This window comes from Myodes glareolus, chromosome 5, assembly GCF_982192425.1.
Source record: "Myodes glareolus chromosome 5, mMyoGla1.1, whole genome shotgun sequence".
NCBI lineage: Eukaryota > Metazoa > Chordata > Mammalia > Rodentia > Cricetidae > Myodes > Myodes glareolus.
The window spans coordinates 118,625,926-118,648,594 of NC_142030.1; the positions used below are offsets into that span (position 1 = coordinate 118,625,926).

The window sequence follows — 22,669 nt, forward strand, 5'->3', positions numbered from 1 at the left end:
ATTAGTTCTTCCTGGAAGTTCTGGTAGAATTCTGCATTGAAACCATCTGGTCCTGGGCTTTTTTTTGGTGGGGAGGTATTTGATAACAGCTTCTAATTCTTCGCGACTAACAGGTCTATTTAGATTGTTCACTTTCTCTTGATTTAACTTTGGTAAATGGTGTTTATCTAAAAACCAATCCATTTCTTGTACATTTTCCAACTTTGTGGCATATAAACTCTCATAGTAAGTTCTAATGATTCTCTGGATTTCCTCTGTGTCTGTTGTTATGTCCCCCTTTTCATTTCTGATCTTATTAATTTGAGTGTTCTCTCTCTGCCGTTTGATTAGTTTGGCTAGGGGTTTGTCAATCTTGTTGATTTTCTCCAAGAACCAACTTTTTGTTTCGTTGATTTTTTTTGGATTGTTTTCTGTGCTTTTATTTTGTTGATTTCAGCCCTCAGTTTGATTATTTCCAATCTTCTACTCCTCCTGGGAGAGTCTGCTTCTTTTTTTTCCAGAGCTTTTAGGTGTGCTGTTAAGTCTCCAATATATGCTTTCTCCGTTTTCTTTAAATGGGCACTTAGCGCTATGAACTTTCCTCTTAGAATTGCTTTCATTGTGTCCCATAGGTTTGAGTATGTTGTGTCTTTATTTTCATTAAATTCAAGGAAGACTTTAATTTCTTTCTTTATTTCTTCCTTGACCCAAGGATGATTCAGTAGTTGACTGTTCAACTTCCACGCATTTGTAGGCTTTCTGGAATTCGAATTGTTATTGAATTCTAACTTTATTCTGTGGTAATCCGACAAGACACAGGTTATTACTAATATTTTCTTGTATCTGTGTAAGTTTGATTTGTTACCGAGTATGTGGTCAATTTTTGAGAAGGTTCCATGAGCTGCAGAGAAGAAGGTATATTCTTTCCTTTTTTGGGTAGAATGTTCTATAGATATCTGTTAAGTCCTTTTGATTCATTACCTCTAGTAATTCTCTTATTTCTCTTTTGAGTTTCTGTTTGATTGACCTGTCCATTTGTGAGATGATCAACAAATAATGCATAAACATTTATAGTTTTCATACTCAGAATGAAAGTTATCATTGAAACACCATAACCATTTATGTATGTTTACAAGCAAAAAGAATATTGTAAAGGGAAACCCTTTAAAACTTGGTTTTATGTTTCCTTTTCCTTTTACAAAGAGAAAAAATAGATTGTAGTAAAGTCTTATTTATCCCTATTCCTAGGTTCTTAATGGTATAAATGGAATTTTTCAAATCTTTTATAGCAGGAAATACACCCAGTTCTTCAGTTTACAAATGTGTAGACATCTGCTGTTACAATATTATCATGATGATTTTATTATCAAAGTATAATGTGACTTGTGAATGAGACTCTGTTGACTTTACTTATTAATAGTGACTACAGTAGCATTTCAACTTTGAAATGTAAATAAAATGGCCATACTGAATTCTATTATAGTTAATTGAATATCTTATATTTTGTGTTTACTGTTTTTGGAAAAGTACATAAAATAGTGCTCAATAATATGTACCATAAATATTATAAAGTATATCATAATATACAAGCATATTTGTGATAAAACTGATATATTGAAATACAAATATATACAAATATTAATAATTACAATTTTTAACAGAAAATATTTTCTTTTCAAACTTGGTAAATTTGAAATATTATTTCTCAGAATTTTAAATTTATACATAAATTCAGATTTATGAGTTTGAATGAGTTTTTTTCTGTTCCTCTTTAACTTTGTTAAGCAAAATGTGACACACATTAAAGATATTTTCTACAAGTTTTAAAGGTAGATGTATCAAAGTTGTAACACAAGAAATCAAAATTGCACATCTCTAATACATATGCCTTTGGCCAAGCTCAGTGCCATGCAGGATCCCTAGGTGTCTATTCAGACTCCATGAACCTCTAAGAGCCCAGGGTATTTAGCTCTGTTTGTTCTCTTGTGGTGTCCATTGCTCCACTGTCCTCTAAAAGCCATCTTGTTGATCATTCTCATGATTTACTGTCCTAGAGTTTGTGAGTCTCTGCATCTGTTCTCATCAGTTGTTAGGTTCAGTCGTTTGGATGAAAGTTGAGAAGAGAAACTACAGTTAGGAATAGGCATCAATCTAAAAGTAAAACTGTTTGTCACATGGAATCATTACATTCACTTTTTCCCTGTCAATCCTGTTTGGTTCTTTCCTAAGTCTCTGGACTAGAATGTCTCTGGATCATGGTCCTGAGGATCAAGCTCACGAACATCGTACAGGTGTTTAAGTTGTGTCAATCATTGATTAGTCCCTACCACAATTACAAAACCACTATATGTAGTGATATTTGGGTTTTGCCCTAACAAATGAATCTTTCCTGGATATCAAAGTGTGGAGCTAGTCATTAGATAGCCATAGAGACCAGGCAGTGAAGCACAAACCTTTACATGTAATTGGTAGACAGAGGCAGATGAATCTTTGTTATTTTAAGGCCTCCCTGGCCTGCATGAAATTGAGCCAGATTCAGAAAAATCAAGGAAAGTAGCAGAGTTTTACACCTTTAATCCCAGAATTTGAGAGTCATGTGCTTTTAATCCTATCATTAGGGAGGTGGAGAGAGCAAGGGATGTGGCTGGGTGGAGAGAGGAATATAAAGGTGGAGGAGAAAGTTACTCAAAGCATTCAGTTTGATGATTTATACAGACAGTGTTTTCCTCTTTTGGTTCTGAGGATTTTGTATAAGGAAGAACTAGTGGCTGGCTGCTCTGCCTCTCTAATCTTTCAGCTTTCTCCACCTGAGAGCTGACTCTGATTTTTTATTTGTAAAACCAATTAAAATTCATGCTACATCTGGTGCCCAATGTCAAGCACGAATTCATGAAAAAGTGGTTTGCTTATGTCTATGTAGACACTGGCATTGGCCAAATCTACTTGCAGCCAGATTCACCACCTTGATTGCTGATTTTTTTTCTCACATAGAAGGTGGAAGGCTTTCCCTGAACCCCCTTCTCAGGCTGTTCACCAATTAGGTAGCTGCCTTGAAACACACACTGACTTCTTCTATTCTATGCAGAAGCGTCAGCCTTAAATATTCAATGTCATGTCATCAAGTTTGGGGAGAAAGTTGGGAATTCTTAGAGGGAAGACTTAGTTAAAAGAGAGAGTTTTCACATATGAAAAATGAGAAATACTACTACAATGGAGATAGTTATCTCACTGATTATACAATGCATGACTTAAAAATGGAAAAAATAAAGAATGGGCAATTAACTTCACTGGGAATGATTTAATGTTAATTTTTATTTTAAAATTATTACTGTTCATTTTATAATTCTTGGATTATTCTTTTAAAGATGGTTGATATGAGTGCCATGATATAGGTATTAGAAAAACTTTTTTAAAAAGATAATTAGGATGTTCAGATTCAAAGAGGGGAATTTAAAGGAGAAACAATTTCAGTTTTGCATTATATGGTTAAAGAAGAAGTGCCTACAGTTTTCAAAGAACTGAATTCAATTTATCCAGTCACCTTATAGAATGAGCCAAATGCCAAGTGTTCTCAAGACTGCTTAAGTGCTGAATGGAATTTTATGGAAATGTTAAATTTCAGGAGATCCAAGAAAACAATAGTCTCTTATGACATGCATTCACCTTTTTTTTAACCAGATGTTAAATTCACAGTCAATTTGTTATAGAATTATCCCTCAAGACTTAAGAGGATTGGTTATAGTAGTCCTGAAGCCTGGTTCCCAATTACAATGGATCTTTTGGTGAAAAGATGAGGCTAAGATTACTGAATAACAAAATACATCTATAAGTATGGAAATCTTCCAAGATTAACTTCATGGAGAGGGATATTATGTTCATGTACAAAGGCAATCTCTATATGACGACTTCATTCTGACTTTATGCCTTGCAACATCTTTGCATGCTTGGGGAAGAATTGAAAAAGTATGAAAGAAAATCATACTTTTTGTATGATTTGCTAAATTTAGTAAATGTTGTATCATTTACTAAAGCTATAATAGACCCAAAATAAGCCTTTGTTAATTCCTTACAAAGACTGATTTTTGCAGCTCGATAAAGAATAATTGAATCTCTGGCTTTTGCAAATTATAATTCACAATGAAAATGTATTAATAGGCTATTAAAGACAAGATCAACACCCTTGAAAAAATGGATCTGAGATACAATCATTATTGAATGTCATGAAAATGATGATTCTTGGGTAGAAAAGGTGATTTCAAAGGTTTAAAGAAAATCAAATGTCAAGGGTTTCGAATGCAGAAAACATGATCACCTAATAAGGAATTATAAACATGGAATTTTAGAAAAAGTGAATTTTCTAAATATAATCCAAACATAAACTCCTTACTTTCTGGATTATGAAGAAGGTTTGGAAAATGCAGGCATTGGATTAATGAATGACATTCAAAAAGAGACAGTCAAGGTAACTATTTCTCATCAGCCAATGGATTGAGGGGCCTCTCACAGGCCTCCATGCAAAATTCTGTTCAGTTATTTCCTGCAAATGTGGAGGAAACTACTTTCCAAGGTAGCTAAAGGATCTAAAGCCTATTGAAGAGACCCATATTGCTCTGAAAGATAGAACAGCTATGGAAGATAAGACAAAAGTTTCCAGATAAACCATGAAGAAAATAATATGTAGTGAGATGAGTAGGCTACATCCACTGCCTGGCTACCTTACACCCGAAATAACCACAAAGATATTGTATTAATTAAATCACTGCCTGGCCATTATCTCTAACCTCTATTTCCCTAACTCTCACATCTTGATTCAACCCATTTCTAATAATCTGTACAACATCATGAGGTCGTGACTTACAAGGAAAGATTCTAACCAGCATCCATCTCAGAAAGGAGAACCATGGTGTCCTGCCACACTGCCCTTCTTTCCAGCATTCAGTGCTGTCTTCCCTGCCTATCTATGTTCTGCCCTATTAAAAGGCCAAGGCAGATTCTTTATTCAACCACTGAAAGCAACACAAATACAGAAGTACCTCCTATACCGATTATAATTACTAGATTTGAACAAGAGAGATTTCTTAGTCAGACAAGATGATAGTTCATCCAAAAGCATGATCATTAAATCTAACCAAACCTATAAAACTAGCAAATGATTTTCATTTGATTGAATGTAAGTTGCCAAAAGTGAACCTAACCAAATTTTGGTTTGGGAAAGGTTCTTGTTTCTGTCTTTTCAGTAATTTAAGGTCATCCAGCTAAGGAATCTGAAGTCCTCTGAACAAATATAACATCTGAAGAAAAAATACAAATCACCAAGAAAAAATACACCAAGAGAAATATTAGATTGGCCTATTGGTATATCATATTACCAAGAGGATAAAATTTCATAAATCTTCCCAAATGTTTATTTTCTTTACAGACAAATAATGCAAATTGTCTTTGTGAAAAAAAGCTAGCCACTAGGCAAGAAAGTGTTCTTGCCTTGACTGCTGGCAGTATGTTCTCCAAATTGCATGAATAGGACCCAAAAGAAAATGACATTTCAAACTTTGCAAAGTTTGACAAAGTAGAAAAGTAAATATAGTAGGATAGTAGGTGTAATATGGATGCTCCAATTTTAGGTGACTTGAGAGTCCTCCAGGTCATCTGTTGTAATTTCTCACATTACTCTTTGGAAGTAACTTGCTTGCACTTCCTGCTTACTTCAAAAATATTATTTCCTTCTCAGGTCTCTGATGGAGTTGAATACTTTATAATTATAGTTAGATTTATAGATTTCCTTTTCATCAGATTTAGAAAAGAAATTTACTAATGAAATATAAAGTGTATGAGGTTAAGAGACATAAAGGGATAGTTTTGATAATGCAATCTGGAATAAAAAGTGAATTAGGTGCGACCTATAAGACTCAAGAAAATAAGATAGATAATGGAATATTTTATTAAAATTCTCAAATATTTATGGGTTTGACGTTGTTGATGTATTTTGGCCTTTATGCATTGCAACATATTTATTGTACTTGTTTTACATAGTTTCCTTATATTACTTATAACCATTTCTATTTTAGTCAAAAATGGAGATGTCATAGTATTTTTTTTTGTGCTCTAACAACTAAAGTTAGCCTAGACATCAGAGTGCAGAGCTACACAAGAGTTAGCCATATAGACTAGGCAGTACTGGGACACACCTTTAATCCCAGCACTCAGGAGGCAGAGAGAGACAGCTCTCTGCAAATTCATGGTCACTCTGGTCTACACAAGACTGTTGAAGATTCCCCCACCCCCAAGAAAAAACAAAGCCATGCAGTAGTGGCTCACACCTTTAATCCCTGAATCTGGGTGTCACATCCTTGAATCCCTGTACTAGGTAGGTGGAAACAGAAAGGGATATGTATGGATGGATAGAGAGGAATATAAAGCAGAAAGAGATAAGAGCTCAAAATATTCAGTCTGAGGATTGGTAGAAGCAAGATCTTGTCCCCTTGGTTGTGAAGATTTTGCAGAGATACAAACTAGTTCCTTGTTGCTCTGTCTCTCTGATCTTTTAGAATTCAATTCCTAATATCTTTCTCTGAGTTTTTATTAGTACTTGAGACAGTGTCCTTTTGGTGGGATTGAACATTCTTTCCATATATGCCCAAGAGTGATATCTCTGATTCTGGAGGTAAACTGGTTCTTAATTTTCTTAGAAAGTGTCTAACATTTTTCAGAAGTGGCTGTACAGGTTTTCACTTCCACCAGCGTTAGAAGAGTGATTACCTTACTCACCTTATTCCATATCTTCTCCAACAAAAAGCTATCATCAGTGTTTTTAATGTGCCCCATTCAGAAAGGTATAAATTGTATCTCAGAGTTCTTATGATTTGCACATCCCTGATGTCTAAGAATGTTGAGCAAATCCTCAAATATCGTTTTGCCATTTGAGAGTCTTCTGTTGAGAGTTCTCCTTTTAGATCTATATCCATTTTTCAATTGATTTATTTGGTATTTTGATGTCTAATTTCATGAATTCTTTATATATTTTTGAGATCAGCTGTCAAATGGACAGTTGGTGAAGATCTTTTTCCATTCTGTAGTATGGCATTTTGACTGATCTACCATATCCAGTGCTTTACAGAAGCTTTTCTATTTCAGAAGGTACAATTTATTAGTTGTTGATCTCACTGTCTGGGCTACTGCTGTTATAATCAGGAAGTAGTCCTCTGTGCCAATGAGTTCAAGGCCACGTTACACTTTCTCTTCTATTAGGTTAAGTGTAGTAGGATTTATGTTGAGGTCTTTAATCCACGTGGACTTGAATTTTGTGCATGGTGGCAGATATAAATCTATTCTACATAGAACATCCAGTTATGACATTAGTTGAGGATGTATTCTTTGAATATTTTTGACATCTTTGTCAAAATTTAGATGTTCATATGTGAGTGGATTTACAGCAGGATCTTTGATTCAATTTGATTAATTCATGTTTTTGTTTTTATGCCAATACCAACCTTTTTATATTAGTATAGGTCTATAATAGTGTTTGAAATCACAGATAGTAATGCCTCTGGAAGTTCCTCTGTTGTACTGGATTCTTTTTAGCTGTCCTTCCCCCCCCCCCCCCCCAGTGAATTTGAGTATTGTTGTTTTGAGGTCTGTGAAAAATTGTGTTGGAATTTTGGTGGTGTTACATTGAATGTGTCAATTGCTTTTGGTAAGACTGTCATTTTTACTCTGTTAATCCTAGCTCTCCTAGAGCTTGGGAGAGCTTTTAATTTTGCTATATTTTGTTCTTTTTCTTTTTTCAATGGCTTAGCGTTCTTTTCATACAGGTTTTTCATTGTTTGATTAAATTTAATCCACAATATTTTGCTTGATTTGTGGATATTATAAAGGCTATTGCCTCTAATATTTCTTTCTTAGATATAGGAGGGCAACTGAATATTTTAGTTTGTTTTATATCAATTACTTCACTGAAGGCATTTATAAACTGTAGGAGTTCCCTTGTAATATTTTGGGTGTTGGTTTCGTAAACTATGATATAATTTGTGAATCAAGTTCCTCTGCCATATCCCTTTCTAATTCTATCACCTTGATCTCCTTAAGTCATCTTATTGATCTATCTATAACTTCTAGTACTATATTTAATAGGTAAGGGTAAGGTGCCAACTTCTTATGTACCCAATTTTACAGGAATTGCTTTGAGTTTTTCTCCATATAATTTAATTTTGGCTATTGGTTTGCTGTATCTTGCCTTTATTATATTTAGATATATTTCATGTATCCCAGATTTCTTCAATTCTTTTATCATGAAGGAATCCTTGATTTTGTCAAAGGCTTTTTCCAGTATATAATGATATAATCTATGTTTGTCTTTCAGTTTGCTTATGTGGTGGAATACATTGGAAGGTTTTTATGTTTTGAATCATACCTGCATCTCTATGATGAAGTGTACTTGTTCATAAAGAAGATCTTTTTTGCATCTTTTTGGATTCCATTCGAGAGTATTTTATTGAATATTTCTGCATTTATTCATAATATAAATTGTTCTATAATTCTCTTTGATGATTCTAAGTGTGGTTTGGGTATCAGGGTGACTATCACATTATAGAATAAATTTAACAAAGTTCCTTCTTTTTCTATTTGGTAAGAATTAAAGGAGTATAGGTATTATCTTTTCTTTGAAGTTTTGATAGAATTCTGCACTGAAAGGATCTGGTGCTGGGCTTTTTTGTTTTTGAGAATTTCAATTCGTGCTTCTATTTCCCTGGAAGTTATAGATCTATTGAAATTGTATTTTTGATTTTCTATTAACTATGGTAAATGCTATCTGGTGAAATAATTGTCTATTTCTTTTAGATTTTCCAATTTTGTGGATTATATATTTTTAAAGAATAACAAAATGATTCTTTGTATTTTCTTGATGTTTCTTCTATGTACTTATTTTTATTTCTGATTTTGTTAGTTTGCATATTATGCCTCTGTCTTTAGTTAGATTTGGTGAGACTTGTCTGTCTTGATTATTTTTCTCAAAGAACCAACTTTTTCTGTCATTGACTGTTTCTATGATTTTCTTCCTTTCTGTTCATTGATTTCATCCTTGTGTAGATTTTTTTCCGACCATTAACTCCTCTTGAATGTGTTTGCTTCTTTTAGCTCTAGAGGTTTCAGGCACTCTGCTATATCACTTGTATGAGGTCATTCTAATAGCCTCATGAAGAGAATAAGTGTTTTGAATATTTCTCTTAGTACTACTCTAGTTGTGTCCCATAAATTTGGATTTTTTGTGTATCCATTTTCAATGTATTTCAGGATATCTTTAACTCTTGTCTTTATTTCTACCTTAACCAAGTGTTAACTCGTAGAGAGTTGATTAGTTTCTATTAGTTTGTAGCCTTTCTTATTTTATGTTGTTGAAATTCAACTTTTATTCACAGTGCTCTGAGAAAATACAGGGGATTATTACAACTTTGTTGTATTTGATGAGATTTATTATGTGATTAAATATGTGGTGAGTTTTGTAGAAAGTTCAATGAAGGGCTGACAAGCTATATCTTTTCACATTTAGGTAAAATATTCTGTAGTTATCTTTTAGGAATATTTGAGTCCTAATGTCTGTTAATTTTATTTTATCTCTGTTTAGTTTATGGTTAGAACCTGTCCATTTGTGAGAATGAGGTATTGAAATCTTTTACCATTAATGTGTGAGGTTAAAGAGTTTATTAAACTTTAATAATGTCTCTATTGCAAATGCGGGTGTTATTGCATTGGGCATAAATGTGAAGCACTGGGCTATCATTCTGGTCGATTTTTACATTAATAAATATTAAATGTCTTTCTCCTTGTCTTTTGAATAAATTTTGACATTTATTTTATTAGATATTAACTTAGCTAAACCAGCTAGGTTCTTAGGTTCATTTGACTGAAAAGTCCTTTTCAATCAATTTACTCTTTAAAAAACATCTTTAATTTTGAGGTTTGTTTCTTGAATAAAGCAGGATAGATGCTGTTTTCATATCTATTCTATTAACCTGTTAATTTTTATTTTTGAATTGAGTTCATTGTTACTGAGAGAATATAATAATGAGTAATTGCACATTATTTTGTTGTTAGTAGTGGAAATAGTGTGTGTGTGTGTGTGTGTGTGTGTGTGTGTGTGTGTGTGTGCATGTATGCTCATGTGTGTTTGTGTGTTTTCTTTCTGTTAATTTTACTTAGATGAGGCTATCTATTGCATATGTTTTTATGTATTACTAATTTGCTTGGGTTCTAGCTTTTTCTTTTAGTAGCTTTCGAATAGCTATTTGTTTAAATTTGAATTTGTCACGAAATACACTGTTTCCTTCATCTATGGTTACTAAAAACTTTACTGGGTATAGTAAAGAGACTTTAATCCATACTTTTTTTTCTTCAACTTATAGTTCTTTAAGCTCATTTCACTAATGGTTACAATTTTTTTCAACATTATTTATTTCTTTGATCTATAGACCACTTTTACATATTTAATTTTTTTTTCAAATTGCTACAGTGAACATGCATCTTGGAAATAGCAAAAATAGTATGTATCAATGTATTATGTAACAGTCCATTTCATTAATTAGAGACAGCAAGCTTTTAGTTCTCAGTCCTTTTGAGAATAAGGCATATTTATATAGCTATATTTTTTATATGTTCACAACAAAAGTTGTGATTTGAAAAATAAAAAACAGTATGATTTTCTTTAATGTGCCCATTTTCCTTCTTTTACTGAACTGAATTCTTTATTGAGTAAGACTCAAATCTAAATTTGCTCTTCATATATCTTTTCTCTTTAGGAACATTTGTCATTAAGGTAACAGCCAATGATGCTGATGACCCTACAACTGGCTATCATGCTCGAATCCTCTACAACATAGTACAAGGCCAACCATATTTTTCTGTTGAACCTACAACAGGTATTTGTGAAATAAAAAAGTGTAACCATCTCTGTCTCCTAAGAAGAAAATAAGAGCATATATCACCTAATTACAAACATGTTCATTGAAGATGCCATATTTCAGCATTAGTTACGATGCCATTCCCTAAGGTTTAATTTCACTGACACATACACAGTGTTTCCATTATTCAGAGATATGGATATTTACATGGTTGATATAAAATATTTGTAATGATTCTTATAAATGTATCAGAGAAAAAGGGCAAAACAATTTAAAAATATGAGAATTAGACATTACAGAAATTGACCAGATGTCATTTGTCAAAAGTCTTACAGCACCTTAAAAATTGCCAACTGCAATAAACTCTAGGAAACTGGAGATAAATCCTCAAAGATACATTTACATGACTTACAAGATATCTATGATTCCCTGTATAATATTAAATATGTGGTATCATATGATAAAGAAATTGCTCAAAACACAGCTGTATATTTGGCACATTTTTGCCTTTGGGACAGGCTCATTTTACATTTTATAAAAAAAGATTGTCATTGTATTTCCTGATTATATTAATCATTTGAATACCCTTAAAATCAAAGTGGAGTTCATGTGTTTCTTTTTTAAGTATGTATTAAAAACAGTTAGTAGCTATTTTATAAGAATTGCAAATGGTCCTTACACATGCTGAACAGAAAGTTTACACAAAACTTTCTTATCAGATGTAAACATATCCACTGGCTTTCAAATGTTTAAATGTCTCTGCTTGTTCAATGAGTATTCATTATTACCTAGCAATTCAAAGCAACACCTTTTTAAATCTTCCTCTTCAGAACTTGTAGGCTTTAAAGACTCAGTATCCTAGCTAATTGTTTCAAAATTTTCAAAGTAACAAATGAACAAACTTCTGATTATTATTAAAATAAAGAGACTTAATTTTAAAAAAATAGTGTATTTTGCTAAATAATTAAATAATTAATTTTTATGAATTTATTTGAAATATGTTGATATTACTCTCTGCCCTGGATTCTTGATACTAAAAAAAGTATGGAATATGATGTTTTGTTGTATTGTGGTGGTAATAGTCTTACTTCTCAAAAATATTATTTTTATAGCTTATTATTTGGATTACAGTAGAGAGATGCTGATTTATTTTGTACAGTACCTCTTTTTAAAAGACATTTCTATTTTCTTGCTATGTATTTAGATCGTGTTTCTTCTCTCTAAATCAGTTCTAGATAATTCCCATTTCATTGCTATCCCAACCCCTAGTTTTATTCTCTCTCTCTCTCTCTTGCTTGCTCTTCTCTTTCTGTGTGTGGATGTGTATGACTTCAAAACAAAAATAAAAGTAAAAACTAGGAAAACAAAAACAAATAAACAAAATACATGAAAATGAAAACACATTAGTAGGCTCAGGTACAACCCATACCAGTCAGAGGAATGGTGGTAAGAAGAGCACCTACCCCTCCTTAAGGTTACAAACCCAAAAACCCAACCCACTGTTACCCCTTTTTGACAAATGGACTCCTGGATCCCTGCCCTTGACATCAGTACTCGTAAATACTCACTTCTCAGCTTTAGACCACACAAATCAGAAGAAGAGATACATGTCATGCCACTGAGAAGTACCAGTACCATTTTACTGAAAATATAGTTGTGTTTATAATAAGAATCTTAAACAAAATTGGTGTTTAATTTTATCATTATCACAATTCTTTTCATTAGTAGCTAGCATATAGCAGAATAACAGTTTCAGCATGGGATGCTTACAAAGTGAGATATAAAAAGGTCATGGATAATAACAATAGAAATTTTGTTACCATTTTAAAGGAGTCATAAGAATATCTTCTAAAATGGATAGAGAATTACAAGATACATACTGTGTAATTATCCAAGCCAGAGACATGCTTGGTCAGCCTGGAGCCTTGTCTGGAACTACGACTGTATCAATAACACTGTCAGATATTAATGACAACAAGCCAATATTCAAAGAAAGTAAGTAGAAAGTTTCTTAGATTTCCATTGTAATTTAAATCATTGTAATATGCACAGATGCTAAAATTGGCTCTCTATATAGAACATTGAAGCAGTATGAAATTTACATAAAATAAATGTGCTAATTGTATACAGTAGAATTTTTTTAATTTAATATAAGAACACAAAATAGAGAAAGGGTATTGAGTCTGTATTCTTTTTTTGTACTTACAAAATGCCACAAACTGACAATTTATTGATCATTTTTATACATTTTGGCTAGGTCTCCCTAGGCTATAATCAAACACCACAGAGCATTTTCCTATATCTTTTTGGCATGATCCTTTTCCGTGTTCATGTCAGTGATGCTGACATTGTTCAGTTGCTTGCCCAGCTAGCACTAGACTCTCTTTCCTTGATGGCTGGTAGCTGAAAGACTAATCTAGGTTATCTGCTAATTCTTATTGACCAGATATCTCAGAGCATATATTAAAGCAAATATTTCTCACACTAGCATATCTAAGCACAATATTTTGGCCACTACTTCCACTTATGCGGGTTTACATGATTAGAGTAGGCCACAAAGTGAGTCATAGTAAATTATATTTGTCAATATTACCTTATTAGCAAATTAACTTTCCTGTAAGCCTGCGTCCTGTGACAGTTTTAAAGAACCATTCTTGGCATCATAGAAAATTGACATGAATACACTTCTGGAACTGTTTTTCTGCACATTCAAATGACAATTTAACTTGAAGCTTTTGTTTTTATTCTTTAGGAAGAGAAGGTTACTTTTTCTCTGATTTTTTATTGCAAATGCTCAATCATTTAAAGTTTCTTTAGTTTTCTTTTGTCAGGAAAATTCTAATTAGTAACAAAAATTCATTTAAAGCATTTTTCTAAAAATGGACAATTGTCAATTACCATAATAAAATGACGTTTGGCAAGAACAAAACAAAGAATGAAGAAAATAGCAGATATCTTTGTAGGATGCATTTTTGAGAAAATTCTAATAATTAAAGTAGATGCAACAAAATCTCCAATTTCCAATAAGATAGAAGATAGTAAGCATATAAGCACATATCTAAGAGAGAGAGAGAGAAAGAAATATTAAAACAAAAAGCAGATAGCTTTCAGGAAAGGCATGAGTTTTCCTAAGAGTCGAAACAATATGATAAAGGTGGGAGATTCATATGATTAAAAACTGATCCTAAATAACTGAAATTTTGTTTTAAAGGTTTCTACCGCTTCACTGTATTGGAATCTGCACCCAGTGGAACATCTATTGGAAAAATTATAGCATATGATGATGACATAGGAGAGAATGCAGAAATGGAATATATCATTGAAGATGATGATTCACAAACATTTGACATCATCACTGATAATGAGACCCAAGAAGGTGTAATTATACTAAAAAAGGTACATATATTTAAATAATAGAACAAAATCTCAAAAAAACACATAATTATTTTGAGTTGTTGATTATTGTTTTTCTTCACTGATAATTGAACTCAGGGATCATGAATTGTAGCTTGGAAGTTTAATTAATTTAGAGATGAGCAATGTAGACACTTAAAGAACATCTTAGTTTTAATTTGATCTTAAAATTATTTTAGAAGAAAATTAAGAAAAGAACATTTAACTAATAAAAAAGTAATTCTCACTTTTTCAAACTTTTTAAGTTCATAAATATAGAATTTTGGTTCTATTTTAAACAATAGTTATTTCAAATATGCTTAATGATCATAATCAATGAATTTTCAAACATTAAATCAAACCTAGATGAAAATAAATGAGACATAAATAAGTTAATGTTTTGAAGTAAAAATTTGGTTAACTGAAGTTATTTCTTCTAAACATCCTTCATTTATTTGTAGAAAGTTGATTTTGAGCACCAGAGCCACTATGGCATTAGAGTTAAAGTGAAAAATTGTCATGTGAATGAGGAACTTGCATCAGCCCATGTAAATTCCTCCTCAACGTACATTAAAGTTCAAGTGGAAGATGAAGATGAACCTCCAGTTTTCCTCTTACCATATTATATATTTGGAATTCCTGAAGAAAAGCCATATGGATCAATTGTTGGAACAGTATCTGCTATAGACACAGATCGAAAACAATCTCCATTAAGGTAGGTTTTTTAGATTTACTCACACTAGTATTGTGTAAATAAATGCCTATACAGGTTTGTATCTACTAATGTCCATTGAAAATGCGAAACAAAATTTTTCTAACTAAATCTTTATATATATAATATAAGGGACTTGTAAAAATAATATGAAAAGGAAGTTTAAATACCCTGTGTTGTTCCAAATATATTGAAACAATCAAGGTGAAAATATTCAAGAACAGAAAAATCCTCACCTAAAATTCATCACAATACACTATGTGTATGTCTGTGGAGGGGGTGGTTGCATGTGCCCTGCTTTACCATTTTCTGAATTATTTCAATGAAACATATTCTTTCACTGAACATGAGACTAAGTTGGAAGCCAGCACACATTATAAGTACTTATGTCATCCATAATCAGCAGTACTAGAATTACAGGCTCATAAAGTGAAAACCCTATATTTAAAAATCTAGGTCATTATGGTTTAACAATTTGTGCTTTAATCCACTAACCCATCTCCCTGGCTCCAAGAATGAAATATGCTTGCTGGTGTGTGTGTGTGTGTGCATGTGTGTATGCAACTGTGTGTGTATACATTTTTTATTATCTTGTTAGGTATGTGTCCAAGTCAGGAACAAAATTTTGGGAGTTGTTTTTTTTTTTCCATTTCTGTCCTAGTGATTGAACTCACATTTTTAAATTTTTGAATAAAAGCTTATAATAAATGTGCAAACTTGCTGTCTACTCCACTTCCTTAACTTGGGAAAAGATAGAAGGACTGAAGGGTTATTAATAATGGGTGAGATAAATTTATATTTTTACTAAAGGAAAAATGTTCTAATTTTTTTATCATAGTTTTAGTTACTATGTTTCGATTGATTTTTCTAAAATAGGAGATATAATTTCAATAAATATAAAACCTAATATTTTATTTTTTCTTTTGTTATTATTATTACAAATTTTTACCTCTTCCCCTCCTCCCATTTCCCTCCCCTCCCCCTATTTCCCATCCCCCTCCCTCTCCAGTCCAAAGAGCAGTCAGGGTTCCCTGCCCTGTGGGAAGTCCCCCTTCATCCAGGTCTAGGAAGGTGAGGATCCAAACAGACTAGGTTCCCACAAAGTCAGTACATGGAGTAGAATTAAAAACCAGTGCCATTGTCCTTGACTTCTCAGTCAGCCCTCCATGTCAGCCACGTTCAGAGAGTTCAGTTTGGTCACAAGCTCCATCAGTCTCAGTCCAGATGGCCTTAGTGAGTTCCCATTCGATCAGCCCCCCCATCACAGTGGGTGAACGCACCCCTCGGGCGGCCCTGACTTCCTTGTTCATGTTCTCTCTCCTTCTGCTCCTCATTTGGACCTTGGGAGCTCCATCCAGTGCTCCAATGTGGGTCTCTGTCTCTATCTCTATCAATCTCCAGGTGAAGGTTCTATGGTGATATGCAAGATATTCATCAGTGTGACTATAGTATGGAGCCATTTCAGGTGCCCTTTCCTCATCTGCTCAAGGAACAAGCTGGGAACATCTCCTTGGACACCTGGGAACCCCTCTAGAGTCCAGTCTCTTGCCAACCCTCAAATGGCTCCCTTAATTAAGATATATACATCCCTGCTCCTATATCCACTTCTCCTCCATCCCAACTGTCCAGTTCTCTCAAGCTCTCCCCATCCTGCCCTTCTCACTTCTGTCTCCCCATCTCCCCTTACCCCCATCTCACCCCCAACCCCAAGCTCTCAATTTTTGTCTGGAAATCTTGTATACTTTCAATATCCAGGAGGATAACTACATGCATTTTTTGGGGGGGGGTTCACCTTACTATCTAGCTTCTCTAGGATCATGAGTTATAGACTCAATGTCATGGGAATAACGCCACCGCATCGCCAGTCGGCATCATTTATGATCAGAACTACAACAGTATCTGATTGTCTTTGAAACTCCGACTTTCATTCTTGATTAATGAAGACATTCTTGGCAAATGCTTTTGCTCTGGTCTGTTTTGCATTGGTCAAAGAATTCCACCTCTAGTGGTGCAATATGAATGCCACCAGCTATCCCTCTTAATCATGGCCTAGGTTCCGAAAACCAACAAAATAGAACCGCAGTCCTATTCCATTATTCCTAGTTGTGGTATCCAGGAGGCTCAGGCCTGCTTTGAACACTCTAATTTTTTCAAAGTAAATGAAAACCTAATATTTTAAATACATACTTTTAGTAATTTCCCTGGCCTATAAACTCTTCCTAGTTTTTACCTAGAATACTACATAATATTCTACATTGACTTGGAAGCTGAGAACTCCTTTGCTCTTTGGAGACACTGCTTATACCCCAAAGTTCCTGTGGTGTATTTAGACTAAGTTATTATTTTCTTTTTTTTTCTTTTTTTCTTATTTATTTATTTATTTATTTAAAGAATTTCCACTTCCTCCCCTCCTCCCAATACCCTCCCACTCCCCCCACTCCCTCTCCTCCTCCCTCACCATTCCCAAGAGCAGTCAGGGTTTCCTGCCCTGTGGGAAATCCAAGTTCCTCCCCCCTCCCTTCAGGTCCAGGAAGGTGAGCAACCAAACAGGCCAGGATCCCAAAAAGCCAGTCCATGCAGACGAAACAAGACCCAGTGCCATTGTCAATGGCTTCTCAGTCAGCCCCCATGTCAGCCACCTTCAGAGAATCCGGTTTGATCACATGCTCATTCAGTCCCAGTCCAGCTGGCCTTGGTGAGCTCTCATTCGATCAGTCCCCTTGTATCAGTGGGTGAACGCACCCTTCGTGGACCTGACTTCTTTTTTCATGTTCTCCTTCCTTCTGCTCTTCATGTGGACCTTGGGGGCTCAGTCCAGTGCTCCAATGTGGGTCTCCGTCTCTATCTCCATCCATCGTCGGATGAAGGCTCCCTCTGGTTCTGCTTTCCTTGCTCACGATCACCCTCCCTCTGCTTCTCATTTGGACCTAGGGAGTTAAGTCCAGTGTTCCAATATGTGTCTCTGTCTCTATCTCCATCCTTCGCCATATGAAGGTTCTGTGGTGACATGCAAAATATTCATCAGAAATTTTTTAATTTCTTTCCTTAGGATGTTGCCTTTAAAAATGTAGATTTAATGACACTGTTCTGATTTTTCATTAAATGGGAACAAGGTGAGGATGTTTTCTTGAACTACTCCGAAAAAACATAGTGTTAGAAATCCTGGCCTGTACAATAATCAAGAAAAATACATAATACATAAAAAAATTAAAAAGGCAAGAAATGCATTTCTACAATAAACACCTAATTTCAAGATTAACAAAATAGCTTCTAATAGTAATGAAGTGTACCACATAGGATTATCAGAAGATCCTTCTCTAATCCAAACATCAGGAATTTTCCTGAAAAGACAATTGTCCAAAAGAAGTGAAAATATATTATGTGCTGAGAAATGTCTACAAAGAAACTTTGCTTGACAGCACCCATTTCTGTAGAATAGAATATTATTGGCATTAGCGAGGCAAAGACAAATGTGTACCTTAATCTGATATGCCTGGTGTCACATAAAAACAATGAGAAGACAAGGAGAAGACTGTCATGTGCTGATATACTTAGATATTAAAGTGATGTTTCTAAAACCCACAACATGTTTATGATTATCAGGCCACAAGAAGTAAGAAAAGGCAAGATCTTGTCTCCATGACAGGCTTCAGAGAGAAAGATGTGTTACATGAGAGGACATTTTTAGATGAGATTATATTCCTCTTCACAGGTATACTTTACTTTGTTTAATGAGAAAACAATATACAATGCTGAAAGATATAAATGCATAGTTTTAAGATATAAGTAATTATTTAGGAACTATACATTATATATATTTAGAGCTATCTATTTATGTATATATGCCTGTAATAACAAAAAACTTACACGAAGACCTTTATAACGCATATTACTTATGATCTCCAAAAAATTAAAACCGTCATATTAGTCACATCCACACAGCATTGAATACATGATTTTCTTTCTGGAAAATTATGAAAAAGAACATTTTTATCTGAGTAATATATTTTACAAACTAAATTGTTCCTTGGTGATTTCCCCAACATAGTTTTTGATCTTCACTTTAAACATTACTCTAAATGTAAATTTGGTAAAAAAAAAATACATGTGTATATATATATATGTGTATATATATATATATATATATATATATGAATGAATATATGTCTGTGAGCCATTAAGTTTTCTAATGCAGCAGGGGTGGAAGGAGCTTCTCTGACATGCTGTGGATGATTTGATTAAGTTCAGTTTCTGGTATTTGGATGGGAGAAGAAAAGTATAAAATCATGCAAGTTGTCCTTTGACCTCTTGAGCTGTGACACACTCAAATTTATGTAAGCAAATGTTAAAAGCTAAAGAGGAGAGTATAGAAGTAATGAGGAGTCTCAAAATAGGCCTATGGGATTGGATTTGCATATTTATTATAATCATAATACTTAAATTATAACAATTAAAAACATTCAAAGCCTTATTTTGTGATTATCTTTCAATATTCATAAGGAACTGTTCTCCAGTACTCACAGATATCAAAATTCATGATGATCATTGGAAAAAATTGTTTTACAATTCAAACAAATACATGTAAAGAGTCTTGGCATTTTTATAGCAATAAAGTGGCTTTGAAATACATAATTAAAAGAATAGAAATCATCATTAACTGCACCAGCATGTCCAACACTTTTTCATTTATTAACTTGCTGAAAACACTGATAGATGAATTATTGCGAAAATATAGGATAGCTTCAAAATATTTTCAAGAGCTCTTTCTTTAAAAAAATGGAGAAAAAAATTCTTTAATGAAGAAACTAGCAGATACTGACCTAAACAATTGATCAAGTATTCATGCAATTAACATGGGTAAGACAGGGTCAGTATCATTGACCATTGATGTTGAAAAAGTAAGGTTGCAAGTAAGGAAACACCATGGTGAAATACAGTGAGAAATTTTAGGTAGGATCATGAAAGTGAACTTAAACATCCTGTAAAAACTGGTTGTATCTCCTTGTAATTGTAGTTTAGTTAAAGACACTAGATAAAGAGATTTCTTAAACGTTGAAATAAAACTGGATTTAAATATTTTTCAGAGGATTCTACATGAAAATTATCTTGTAATAGTTGTCTTGGATGAAAATTATTTCAAAATATAATTTAGCTGATAAGTGAGAAATTTACCAATGATATTTGTTACTATGAAAGTCAAGATGAAAGTCAGAATATCCAAATGTCTTACTATTAATAAATTTTATGACTTTGCTTCTTCCTTTATAAATGGAATGGAAAACCAAGCATTGTGATGTACCTATGTAATATTAAAACTTAGGAATCTGAGAAAGGAAGATTGCTATTTGTTTGAAACCAGCTTGGGCAGCAGTATAAATTTTAATCCAGTGGTTCTTAATATACTTATCCTATGGTCCTTTAATATTATTCCTTATATTGTGATGACCCACTCCTGTAAAATTATTTTGTTGACACTTCAAAACTGTAATTTTACACTGAATCAAAATGTAAATATAAGATATACAGGATATCTGATGTGTGATCCCTATGAAATGGTGACTGCCAGAAGGGTCATGAAATGCATGTTGAGAACCACAGATCTAGCCTATCATGAATTTCAGAGTGTGATTGTTTCTAAGAAAATCTGGCCTGGTGGTGGGGTGCATGTCTTTAATACCAGCACTTGGGAGGCAGAGGCAGGTGAATCTTTGTGATTTCGAGGCCAGCCTGGTTTACAAGAACTAGTTCCAGGACAGGCTCCAAACTACAGAGAAACCCTGCCTCAAAAAAAAAAAAAAAAAAAAAGGAAAGAAAGAAAATCTGTAAAATAACATAAAGGAAATACACATATTAATTTTCAACTGAAATCAAGGCCAAGAATAAACAATCTTCTGAATATGGACTAGAAAATAAATGGCAGGGGTTTCTTTAATAAAACAAGAGAGAGAGTAAGTGTTAACTATCTATGCTAGTTTAGTTTGAATAGTTGTATTTTTATAAAATTTTTAAAAATGTATTATAATTAAGAATTTCTCCATTCTATAATTTAATAAACTTTGAATTTAAATATAAAAAATAATTAAAACCAGTTGCAAAAAAAATAATTTCTCCATTCATATATAAACTCATTTTTCTTTCAAATCCATGATCTCTGTTTTTATTAATTGTTCTTACACACACACACACACACACATATATATATATATATACATATATATTGTGTACACATATGCTTATATACATGTTTTCAGAATTGACCATTTGGCATTTGATACCACTTGGTGTGGTTGTCCCTATGGAAGATTATTTCTCCCATGTACTTTTTTGAAGCCTTCTTGAGATTTTCACATCTACTTTGGCATATTTGTTGGTGCTATCATTGTTCAACTCATGTTTGCAAAGTCAAAAATAAGATTCCCAGGTTGTAGCTTTTGAATTTACTAGAAAAAAACAATCTTGCCGGGCGGTGGTGATGCCCATCTTTAATCCCAGAACTTAGAAGGCAGAGGCAGGCAGATCTCTGTGAGTTCGATGCCAGGCTGGTCTATAAGTGCTAGTTCCAGCACAGGCTCCAAAAGCTCAAAAAAAAAAACCAAAAACTTCATGATCATTGAATCCTAAAATATGTCTGACCCCTTTTTAGAAATATCCCATGAATATGTTTGAGAGAGATTTGTAACAATGGGCACTGGAACAGGGCTAAAGAGTTCTGTGTTTCAAGTAGTTGTGATTTTCTGTAACGGTCTATATCTGAATATTCTTTAATGTGGGCTAAGGACTGTATGTATCTGTGGTTACCACAACAACAGACAACATGGCTGGATAATCATAATGCACAGGAGTGAGGAGTGGAGCACATTTTGTAGTGGAAACAGATTGCTCTCTAAGGCTCACCTAACAAGACCTTCCTAGTCCTGGATGGGGGAGGGGGGACCTTGGACTTCCCACGGGGCAGAAAACCCTGACTGCTCTTAGGACTGGAGAGGGAGTGGGAGGGGGAGTGGGAGGGAAATGGGAGGTATGGAGGAGGTGGAAATTTTTAATAAATAGAAAAAATTTAAAAAAGGAAAAAAAAAGGAAATTATGACTGATCCTAAAAAGATAACTAATTGCTCTGGGCTAGTGAAGTCATGAATCATGGAGAAGAACCCACCTAGTTTTACTCAGCGGTAAAAAACAATGACATCTTGAATTTTGCATGTAAATGGATGGAAATAGAAAACGCTTTACTGAGTGAGGTAACCCAGACCCAAAAAGAGGAATATGGTATGTACTCACTCATAAGTGGATTCTAACCATAATTAAAGGTCTTTGAGCCTATAATTCGTGATCCTAGAGAAGCTAAATAAGGTGAACCTAAAGAAAATCATATAGTTATCCTCCTGGATATTGGAAGTAGACAAGATTGCCAGGCAAACTTGGGTGCACAGGGAGGTGGGGGTGGATGTAAGGGAAGATGGGTAGAGAGAGGGGAGAAGGGGAGGATTCGGGATAGCTTGGGGAAATGGGATGGGTGGGATGGAGGAAGGGTTGATATGGGAACAGGAAAGTAAATATTCAACTAAGGGAGCCATTTTAGGGTTTGCAAGAGACTTGATTCTGGAGGGGTTCCCAGGACCAAGGAGAGGTCCCCAAATTGTTCCCTGGGCAGCAGAGAAGAGGGTGCCTGAACTGGTCTTGTCCCATAGCCATA

At 33.8% G+C, this 22,669-nt stretch overlaps 1 protein-coding gene across 2 annotated transcripts in view; it reads left to right on the top strand.

Moving 5' to 3' along the window:
• Positions 1 to 22,669, top strand: part of Cdh19 (cadherin 19) — a 108,101-nt gene that overhangs the window by 32,638 nt on the left and 52,794 nt on the right. For both annotated transcript variants that reach the window (XM_085688398.2, XM_048443889.3), the window contains 4 exons: positions 10,770 to 10,889; positions 12,702 to 12,866; positions 14,083 to 14,267; positions 14,726 to 14,979. In XM_085688398.2, the coding sequence (XP_085544524.2) occupies positions 10,770 to 10,889; positions 12,702 to 12,866; positions 14,083 to 14,267; positions 14,726 to 14,979 (724 nt within the window). The remainder of the gene's footprint in view (positions 1 to 10,769; positions 10,890 to 12,701; positions 12,867 to 14,082; positions 14,268 to 14,725; positions 14,980 to 22,669) is intronic.